Here is an 11846-nt window from a genome sequence, read left to right on the forward strand (position 1 = left end):
ACATCAAAAGAGTATATATAGCTTACACAAAAACCCTAAAAATCAAATCCCAAATAAAAAAGAAAAATTGAGGTTAGTGGCCACCTACTAACCAACCTACAGGCCATAGGTAGAACCTACGGACCATAGGTGGTCGAATGTAGGTTCCCCCTCCCTCCACTAGCAGCTTCTGAACTCTCTGGACTTTTCTCTTCTGCAACCTACTCTATCACCTATGAACCATAGGTGCCCTATGTAAGTGAAAGAGTCTTCTTGTATGCACTTTTAAGCCTATGGACTTCCAATTTTTGACGCCTACTTTTGTACCTATGCCCAGTAGGTGGAACCTACAGGTCATAGGTGCCCAGGTAAGTAGCCCAATACTTCAGTTTTCATCCTTTTCTTTAGTTTAGTATCCAATATCTGGTTTGTTGCTAAAACATAACAAAAACATACCATATCTAACAAACCAACATGAGTGAATTGCATATTTTCATTGTTTTAAGCGTTCAAAGTTCTATGAATTTATAACACATCAACACCCTCAACTTAGAACATTTGCATGTCCTTAAGAAACACAACAAAATAAAACTAAACAATGACGCTTAACTAGGAGAACTATAAGCTATCTAAGGCAGTCAATCAACACTTTAAGAGCAAAAACATTACACCCCCCCTCTTTCAACAATTCAAAAAATATTGTGTATACACATGACGCACAATAATGTGACACAAGGGAATCAAGGTATGACATTACATTAGCAACAAACAACTAATATATACAATGTACACTAGCTAAACAACTAAGAAGTTAGCAATACAGCCCATGTACCCCCACAACAACGAAGTCCTACTCACTCATATGAAATAATGCATGCCAGTGCGGGGACGGTCAAGAGGCACTCACACTCAGAAGAGAATTCCCATCAATGCACTTTAAATACCATAGGCTTGCCCTTATTTTCTTGATCTTAGTTTCTGACAGTCAAGTTAGGATCCCTATAGGATTTTATTTAGCTTGTAATGTAGGCTTGGGGGCTGGTATGGTACACATGGATATTTTCTATGACTACGCCTCCTTGGCACTACACTTACTTTGGGGTCCACTCAACTAATTCTCTTTTTATTCAACCATTATTTCTCCCTTTTTATTCTTTTATCGCACATTTAGGTTAGGTGTGGTTTTTTTTATTTACTTTTTTCTCTTTTTTCTTTTCTTTTTTCTTTTCTACCACACCCAACCCTACTATCTATTTCTCTTATTTTATCCTTCTTCATACCCATTTATATTACACACCCCTATGATAGTAACTCTCAACTTAGGCAATTTGCTTGAGTTGAGGTGCACAATATCTAAGGAGGACCAGGGCCAAAATAGGTTTATTGTAACACAAATGAGAAGGTAAAAGGTGTAACAAGAAAAATAGGCTATAAGACTCAAATATCAGGATCAAGATATACTTATTCACACATGGAAGGCCATTTAGTCTAAAAGTGGACAAATATAAAAAATGACCTATGATCCTTTCCTAATCTACTTTCCTACAACCTATGCAAGACTAACCGGGCAAGTTCTAGATTTAACACTCAAAAGGGAATTAAGTAGCATCTCACACACATATGGCATAAAGTCACATCACAAGCTACTACCTATTTGGTTCATGCACAAGTTAGCTATGATTATCATGTCCCTAATACTAATGCCATAACAAGATCCACAATGGTCACATATATATACATTCACATAGTTCTAAAAATAATTTTTTTGAGGGTTATCATATTTTAAAAAAATCAACAATAAGAATATTTCAACTTTCCTAGATAATAAAAAATCTCCTAATTACACAAAAATAAAACTCAACACGAAACAAAACACATCATGAAAAAAAATTAACCTAGACATGTCAGTTCTACTACCATACCTTAGATAACATGAAAAGAAGAATGGCAATAGAAACCAACGGTGGCTATCATATACCTACCCAACTAAAAGACTACGCATTGTCCCTAGTGCGTGTAAATAATGTAAAACAAGGGAATGAGGACATACCTGGGATGCACTAGGAATCCATATCATGATAGAAAAAATCACCATATACCTTGGGTTGCCTCCCAAGTAGTGCCTGATTTAATGTCGCAGCATGACTTAGTTACCTCGGCTACTCAAACATCGCCAAGGCTAACCTCATCAATCACCTTCACCTATTTAAGATAACAAAAATAGTGCTTCACACACTACACATTCACATTGAATGGGGCTTCACCATCTCTTTTTAGCTCTATAACACCATGATGGAATGCCCTAACTAGGGTGAATAGTCTAGATCACCTAGACTTTAACTTGCCAGGAAACAAGCAAATTCATAAATTATACAACAAGACCAAATCACCAGGTTTAAACACCTTTTTCTTGGTATTCCTTTCATGATAAAACTTGATTCTTTCTTTGTATATAGCAGAGCTCTCATAAGCATAAAGCCATAATTCATCCAATCATTCACCTTGCTCAACCTCATCTTGGCTGCATCATGCCACTTAAAATTAAGCTTTTTCAATGCCTATAATTCCTTATGCTCAAGTTTGACCAGCAAGTGACATGCCTTGCTGTAGGAAAGCTGATATGGAGAAGCACGTATTAGGGTCTTAAAAGCTGTTTGTTAGGCTCTCAAAGGACCATCTAACTTTTTTGACAAATCAGTCCTGTTGGCATTCATAATCTTCACCAATATGAACTTGATCTTTCTATTAGAGACCTCAACCTACCAATGATAAGTTGTTTCCACCCTATGTTTTAATTCATATTTGTCAAGTAGGGCCTTAAATAGACAGTTGAAGAAGTAGGACCCACTATCACTGATTATCGCATATGGAGTACCAAATTGACAAAATATATTTTTTGTAAAAAGATGGTGACACTTCTACCTTTATTGGTTGGAAGCACAACTACTTCCACCCATTTAGAAATTAATCCTCCATACATTAAACAACTCCAACTCTAATATAGGTTTCATGAAGAGTTCATGTTATCGTGATGTAACACCGAGAATTTTTCCCTGTGAAAATTTCTTAACTTTTATGCTTACTGCTAAGGTAATGAATCACTTAATGAGTTGTGAAGACTCATTACTATCCGTAGGGCTCTAGTCATAGGTAAACTAGTAAGAATGCCTAAGTTTTTATTGATGTAACGACTGTACCCTTATGATTCATAAGCTGAGATCACAAGTCGTAGGGAATGACTAATGAACAAACCAGTGAAGGGGGTCTAAAAGTATGCCTAGACTATGAGTCTAGGCTAAGACTCCTAACCAGTTGTGACGTATCCCGTAATGACTGGGTGAGAATTTTCCAGCATTTTAATTAAGGGAATTTTGGTTATTTCCTCTCATCCCTAATTATAAACCACGACATAAAACACCCTAAGGGACCCTTTAACTCTTCACTACCCAATCAATAACACTTCTCTCTTCTCTAAAATTGCCAAATCAAAAACAAAGTTAGGGTTTCAAGGATTAAGTATCTAGGGCTCAAATTGGTGGTTTCTCTCAATAACTCTTGGTATCTCAGGCAGACATCTCTTCCCTAAAATTTGTTTTGTTAAAAACATATGTTTAAGATTATTATCCATGTGATTTAATTATTGATATGGAAATTTTATTGAGGGCTTTTGGATGTTATTTGGATGAATTGCTTTTCCTATGGTTTTTATGAGTTATTCATGTTTTAAAATGATGGATTTTGAACTAATTGGGTCCATGGGCATGGTTAATGGGAATAGAGGGTCATGGATTCTCCTAAATTTATTTGAAAAACTTATGAGGGTCATGAATTCCCCCAACTTTATGGATTTTGGCAATGGAATTGGTAATAACCTTAACATACCTTATGAAATTGGCTTTAAAACATGGTTATATGCATATTAAAACCAAATTAGAACTATTGTATTACATAAAAGGCTAATGGAATACAAATGGCTTTGAAAAGGCTTTTATCGCCATGAATTAATTTTAAATTAAACCTTGGGGGTCATGGATTCCCCAAGTTAATGAATAATTAGACCATGGGGGTCGTGGGTTCCCCCATGTTAATTGATAATTGGACCATGAGGGTTGTAAATTCCCCCAAGTTCATTGTCAATGGAAATGGCATAATGATATTAGTTTGCAAGTGTAATTGGTATGACGATACCAATGGTCTGTTCTTTAATGGATGGTCCTTAGTTTAATGAATAAGAATGGGTAAATATTTTAATTGGGATTAAAAACAGTTATGTAGATGGCCGTAAAGGTGGAGGTCTCGAGGAACCAATATTGGAAGCCCACATTTGTTAGTGTAGGGTTGGTCTTAATGGTCGTGTGCTTATGTCACACCTTATATATATTTATTATGGATTAGGCAAGGCCTGAGGATTCCCCAGCCTTCCTATATACATCTATTTTTTATGTCTAACATGCACTAGGGCACTTTCTATGGTGGGAGTCGAAGCTATATAGCCCGAGGGTACCATTATAACGGTTGAAGCTACACATTCCAAGTTATGTTTTTAATCCCATGCAAAACCCTATTCCCTATCACCTATCCCAACATATTATATATATATATACATAAATCATTATATGCATATGGTTTTGGACTGATTGAGCATGGCATTCTTTTTCCCCTTCCCTTAGTTACATGCTAGTGCTCACCCTGCTAACCATCCCTGAATATTGTATCCCCATGCGATGCAGGGTCCGAAGAGACTTTTATTTCCTTATGCAGTGGTAGGTGATTTCTAGATTGTCCGTGAGTCAACTTTGAAGTGGTGAGCTTCCATTATCCAAAAGGCCTTCATTTTATGGTCTTGACTAATTTATGTCTTAGACTTTTCCCAAGGGTTCTTTTTGGCTATGGTCGGGGACATGTCTCGACTTAGGTTGATATTTGGTTTTGTAGAGGCTTTTATGGACAAAGTGTGGGTGGATTGTGTTATGGATTCTTAGATCCCTCTTGGTATTGATTTATCTATCTTGTGATATGTTTGGAACTCATTTCTATCTTGTTATATATTCAGAACTCAGTTCTATTTTTGTATATATTTGGAACTCATCTCTATCTTTTTATATGTTTAAAACTCATCTGCTGTGGATATATTGTATTTTGGTTGGCGGGGGTGGCCTCTGGTCTTAGCAGACTTGAGATATTCATCACGATTATGCCCTTGTTTGGGTCGTGACAAGCTTTGTATTAAAGCCCAGGTTCATGGTCATTGGGTGTCCACAAAGAAATGTCAAATAGAGTCTCTTTTATAGGTGTCTAGTGCACCATACTTATACGGGAGAGACTATGAAGCATGTAGGAATGTTTTCCTTTCTTATGATCTCTTTTTTAGGCTATAGAGTCTAAGTCCTTGAAACCTCCTCTAATCTCAATTTTCTCGTATTTCTAATCATGCCTACTCGAAGGTCTAATGCTCATGGAAACTCCTCTATCCCACTTGATGATAATATGGATGGAACTCACCCTATTTTTCGAGTTTAGACCCAGCCTAGGATCCTTGGTTCTGACTGTAATGCCTCTTGTAGAGTTCCATCAGTCCCTACCAGTCCTCTTCCAGCTTCTTGGACTGATGATATTCTTTCCCCACCGCCCCAAGGAGATATTTCTAATGCCAAGTTCTATTGATCTATTCATCTGCTTACTCAGTTGGTGATTTCTTATTCTCGTCATCCTGACAGTGATAGTTCTGTTGCTCCATCATCTGAGGTCACTAGAGTTGGCCACTTTATGAGGTTAAATCCTCCAACCTTTACTAGTACTAAGGTTGAGGAGGATCCTCAAGGGTTTATTGATGAGATGGAGAATATTTTTTGGGTAATGAACTCTTTTGATTCTAAAGGTGTGGAATTTGCTACATATCAAATAAAAGATATAGCATATCAGTGGTATGAGGAGTAAGAGCAGTTAAGGGGTGATGATATAAATCCGACTATATAGGATGAGTTTTTGAGTGCCTTTCTTGATTATTTCTTTCCCCAGGAGTTGAGAGAGGCTAAATCTGAGGAGTTTGTGAACTTGAAGCAGGGAAGGATGACTGTGTAGGAGTACGCTTTAAAATTTCATCAACTATCTCATTATGGCGAGAATGATGAAGTTTTCTTTGGGTTTGTCTCAGGACTTGGTACTAGAGTGTAAGGACACAATATTGAATAAGGACATGTATATCTCTAGGCTTGTGGTGTATATAAAGTAGGTTAAAGATGAAAAAAGAAGCACACAAAATAGGAGAGAGGTAGAATAAGAAGTTTAGATATTTAGAGTAGGGTGAAGGCCAACAAAATAGTGGTAGAGATAGTAGGTAGTAGGGCTAAAAAAGGACTTGGGGAAACTCGGTTTCATATTCTACGGCTAGTGCTCCATATTCAAAGCCATCTGGTAATCGTAAATTTCAGAGTAACAAATGGTTTAAAGACCAAGGCGCCCAGTCTTAGCCTAGTAGAGCAGTCAGCCCCACCCCATCCTCTCTGAAGATTTTGTAGGTAGATACATCATGGACAGTATGACAAAGAAGAGGAATAGGTGTTATAATTATGGTCAGCCGAGGCATTTACAACGACACTATCGAGCTAAGGTTTCTTCTAGAGCTAATAAGGTTTCAATTGCTATTTCATCAACTCCTGCACCAAAGAGGTGCTACTTTTGGTACCGACACTATTAGGAATCGTCTCTATGCTCTTGCACCTATCAAGAATTTGAGGCATCTCCTGATATTATCAATGATATGTTGAAACTTTTCTCTCATAATGTATATTGTCTGCTTGATCTAGGTTCTACCCTTATTATGCGTCCCCTTATGTTGTGGTTCATTTCGGTTTTAGTCCCGAGAGTATTTCTAAGCCTTTCTCTATATCTACCCTAGTGGGTGATTCTGTCGTGGCTACAAAAGTCTATAGAGGCTCTGTGGTTTTCATCTTTCATAGGGAGACATTAGTGGATTTGATAGAGTTTGATATAGTGGATTTTGATGTGATCTTGGGGATGGATTGGCTTCATTCTATCTATGCTTCTATAGATTATCGAACTCGTCAGGTCAGTTTCCAAGTCCCTAATGAACTAAAAATAGAATGGGAAGAAAGGTCCTTAGTACCTAAAGAGATGTTTATTTTGCATATTAGAGCCCAAAAGTTGATTTCCAAGGGGTATCTTTATCATCTAGTTCGGGATGAGGATTTTTATTTTAAAAGTCCTTTGTTACAATCTATCTTGGTGATTAACAAATTTCCTGAAGTATTTATTGATGATCTTTTGGGCATTCCTCCTAATAGAGAAATAGACTTTGGGATTGATCTTCTACCGGATACCAATCCTATCTTTATCCTTCCAAATAAAATGGCTTTGGTTGAGTTGAAAGAACTTAAGGACAATTTAAAGGATCATTTTGATAAGGGTTTCATCTATTCTAATGTCTTTCTGTGGGGTGCTCCGATGCTTTTTGTACGTAATAAGGATGGTTCCCTTTGGATGTGTATTAATTATCATCAGCTGAATAAAGTTACAGTGAAGAATAAGTATACTCTTTCTAGGATTGATGATCTCTTTGATCAACTTCAGGGTGCTAGATACTTCTCTAATATTTATCTTCAATCGAGTTATCATTCTTTGAAGATTAGGCATGCAAATATCCCTAAGACTGCTTTCCAAACCCAATATAGTCATTATGAGTTTCAACATAGTGATAGGATTATTATAGATCCACAGAAAGTTGAGTCAGTTAAGAAGTGGCCTAGACCCATGACTCCAACCAACATTCAGAGCTTCTTGGGTTTAGCTGGGTATTATAGAAGGTTTGAGAGGAGCTTCTCTTCTATTGCTGCTCTATTGACTAAGTTGACTTAGAAATAGGTGAAGTTGCTATGGTCCGATACTTTTGAGTGTAGTTTTGAGAAGTTGAAGGATAAGTTGAATTTTGCCCCAGTTTTAAACCTATCTGAGGGAACTAGTGGTTTTGTTGTTTACTGTGATGCATCTTGTGTAGGACTAGGTTATGTTTTGATGCAACATAGTAAGGTTGTGGCTTATGCTTTTAGGTAGCAGAAGGTTCATGAAAGGAATTATCTAACTCATGATCTAGAGTTGGGGCTGTGGTGTTTGCATTGAGGATTTAGCGTCATTATTTGTATGGGGTGCATGCCAATATTTATTCAGATCATAAGAGTTTGCAGTATGTGTTCACTTAGAAGAAATTGAATCTCAGGCAGAGGCGGTGGTATTAATTGCTCAAGAACTATAACATAAGTCTTTATTATCACCCAAGTGAAGCTAATATGGTTGGTGATGCTCTTAGAAGGCTGTCCATGGGGAGCTTATCTTATGTGGATGGGGCAAAAAGAGGGTTACTGAAGGATACTCACAGATTGGCTAACCTAGGAGTTTATCTTTTAGACTCTAAAGATGGAGGGGTGATTGTTCAAGAAGTGGTCAAATTATATCTTGGTGCTGAGGTGACGGGAAGCAAGCTTTGGATCCTATTTTTATGCAGATTAAGAAGGATATGGATCAGCAAAAGGTTATGGCTTTTGAGATTGTTGGTGATGGTATCTTGAGTTACCATGGTAGATTGTGCGTTTCTGATGTTGATTACTGCAACAAAGGATTTTGACTGAGGCACATGAATCGAGGTATACAATTAATTTAGGTTTAAAAAAGATGTATAATAACTTGAAGGAGATCTATTGGTGGAACAACATGAAGAGAGATGTGGCAAATTTTATGGCTAAGTGTATGGTTTGTCAGCAAATGAAGGTTAAGCCCTTGAGTCCCGTTTGTATGTCTCTAGAGATAGAGTTACCTACGTGGTAGTGGGAAATAATTAGTATGGACTTAATTACTGGTCTTCTGGAGTCTCGTAATCAGCATAATTTGATCTGAGTTATCATGGATAGGATGACTAAGTATGCTCACTTTTTGCATGTAAGGATTACTTACTCTGGAGAGGATTATGCTAAGTTTTTTATTCAGGAGATTGTCAAATTGTATAGTGCTCCAGTTTCCATTCTTTCGGATCAAGGTACACAGTTCTCTTCTCACTTTTTGTGTTAGTTTCAAAAAGGCTTGGGCACACGGGTGAACCTTAGCACCGCATTCCACCCTCAGATGGATGGATAATCGAAGAAGATCATTCAGACTACAAAAGATATGCTAAGGGCTTGTGTGATTTATTTTTGTGGTATTTGGGTTGATTACTTACCTCTCATTGAGTTCGGTTACAATAATAGTTATCACTCTAGTATTGGGTTGTCTCCTTTGAAGCTCTTTATGGTAGGAGGTGTAGATCTCCTATTGGTGGTTTGAGGTTAGTGATACTAGATTGTTTGGTCAACTTGGTTCACCAAGCCATGGAGAAGGTGAAGGTGATCAAGGATAGGCTTAAAACTACTCAGAGTCACCAAAAGTCCTGCGTTGATCTGAGGAGAAGAGAGTTGGAGTTCAAGGTTGGCAATTGGGTGCTCTTGAAGGTATTTCTTATAAAAAGAGTGATGAGGTTTAGGAAGAAGGGGAAGCTCATCCCCCATTATGTCAGTTTGTACTCGATCTTGAGGAGTGTTGGTAATGTTGCTTATAAATTAGAGTTGCCTTTGAGTCTTGGTTCTATTCATCCAATTTTCCATGTATCGATGTTGAAGAAGTGTGTAGGCAATCCTTCTTTGGTTGCGCCTATTTAGAGTGTCGGTATTTCAGATTCCTTGTCTTATGAGGATGTTCCAGTTGAGATTCTGGATAGGCAAGTCTGTTGTTTGAGGACTAAGGATATGGCTTCAGTGAAAGTCCTTTGGAGGAACCAAAAGGTGGAAGAAACTAGTTGGGAGGCTTCATAGGACATGTAGTCCAAGTATCTGTTCTTGTTCCTCGGGTTGGACAATCATGCTTAACGTATGCATTTTCCTATTCCCATATCTATTTGAATTTTGGTTCAAGATTTTGGATGCATTTTCGTGGACGAATAATCCTAGGGGGAAGAATAAAACATCCAAGATTTTTAGCCTATGAAAATTTCTTGACTTTTGTGCTCACTATCCAGATAACGACTCACTTAACGAGTCGTGAAGACTCATTACGAGTCGCAGGGCTCTAGTCGTAGGCAAACTAGAGAGGAATACCCAAGTTCTATTGATGTAACAACTGGACCCTTACGAGTTGTAAGGTGAGGTCACGAGTTGTAGGATGTGACACGTGACCAAACCAGTGAAGGGGGTCTAAAGTTTGGTTAGACTACGAGTCATAACCAGTCATCATGAGTCGTGACGTGACCCATAACGATTGGGCGACAAATTTTCAGTGCCTTCCTCTCATCCCCAATTATAACCCACAACATAAAACACCCTAAGGGACCCGGTTACTCCTTATTATCGAATAATTATACTTCCCTCTTCTCTGAAATTTCCCAAGTTAATAACAAAGCTAGGGTTTTAAGGATTAATCATCTAGAGCTTAAACTGGTTGTTTCTTTCCATGACTCTTGATATCTCAGGCATGCATCTTGTCACATAGGGGCATGATAATAAGAGGAAAAACTAGTCTAACTTTATTCAACACTAAAGTTTAAATTCGTGTTACTAAAATCATATCCCCATAAAACCAAATTAGGTGTATAAGTTTTATCCCTATCTCTAGTCCTTACATTATGGAAAACCATACAAAAAAAATGCAAAAAAACCAAAATTAATGCTTCACCACTAAATTCTCCTGAACATTATTACATAAAATCACGTATAAAATAACAAAAAACAATTCCCAAATCATACCCAGGCAATAAAAATTAATTAAAAGCCAAAGAAGCCTTTTCAATTTTTTAAAAATGGCTTCTTTGTACAAACTCCCGATTCTCGTTATCCTCATTTCGTCAATCCTTTGTTTCTTCTCCTCATGTAGCATCATTGTGCACGAAGACCTCTTAACGAAAGCTTGTACAGACACCGACAAGATTAAGATATGTACCGAAATTCTTAAAAATGACAAGGCTGTCACAGCAGCAGCGACGAAAGAATTGGACCTCGGATTAGCAATCATGAAATCAACCTTAGCCCATACAAAGGAAACACATGACTATCTATTGAAAAAAAAAAGGGTAAATCCTGCATACACCGACTGTGAAAAGGGATGGTTCAGTATGGTTGATAATCTTAAGAATATTTTAGAACGTACGACGAAGAACAAAGGGTATAAGGAAGATACAGATGACTACGACTTTAAGGTTGTTGGAGATGCTATCGGAGTATGTGGAAGTGGTTTAACAAGGAAGAAGATTGTAGATCCTGAGCTTACTAGAAGAGGAGATATTGTAAGAACATTAATTTCTGCTGCAGATAAACCATTGACCGATCTAAGAAGAAAGACCCAAAATCGGACTTAAATAAATGAAATTACTAAGAATGCGCTATCCACTTCATTAATTCAAATTTCGCATTTTCAATTTCTCCTAAATAACTATGTAGAAGAAGAAAAGGTCATTTCGATTCTATTATTCCTAAATTTTTCATTCTGTCATCTCCCATCGTCTAGTAAAGTATCATTTTGTATTGCCATGATTGTACCCCATTGTTCATCATCTAGTTGGTATATTATTGTACTATTGTTTGTTGTAGATTAGTGCATGAATTTTTTTGGTGTTTTGTTTGATTATTGTATTGTTCAATGTATAATAGATTATATATACGTGTGTGTTACATTTACTGGTTTCACCGCAGGTGCATTGCACATGTATGAGACTATATAGCGATATAATTCAATCAAAGTCTTTGAATAACGAATTTAACATATAGCAAATCTTATGTATACCAAGTCATGAAATGCATTTTCCGTATAATAGTAACAAAATAATTATAGCATAA

The 11846-nt window shown here is 37.1% G+C and overlaps 1 protein-coding gene across 1 annotated transcript; it reads left to right on the forward strand.

Moving 5' to 3' along the window:
- The first annotated feature begins 10734 nt into the window (after window positions 1-10734).
- Window positions 10735-11599, forward strand: LOC107849845. The gene has a single exon (XM_016694389.2). It carries the CDS (start codon window positions 10814-10816, stop codon window positions 11366-11368), a length of 555 nt encoding a protein of 184 aa, XP_016549875.1. The 5' UTR covers window positions 10735-10813; the 3' UTR covers window positions 11369-11599.
- The last annotated feature ends 247 nt before the right edge of the window (window positions 11600-11846 follow it).

The sequence above is a fragment of the Capsicum annuum genome, chromosome 12 (assembly GCF_002878395.1).
Source record: "Capsicum annuum cultivar UCD-10X-F1 chromosome 12, UCD10Xv1.1, whole genome shotgun sequence".
Lineage (NCBI taxonomy): Eukaryota > Viridiplantae > Streptophyta > Magnoliopsida > Solanales > Solanaceae > Capsicum > Capsicum annuum.

Coding starts and splice junctions, on each gene's coding strand:
- LOC107849845 (XM_016694389.2), top strand. CDS start 10,814: ATGGCTTCTTTGTACAAACTCCCGATTCTCGTTATCCTCATTTCGTCA.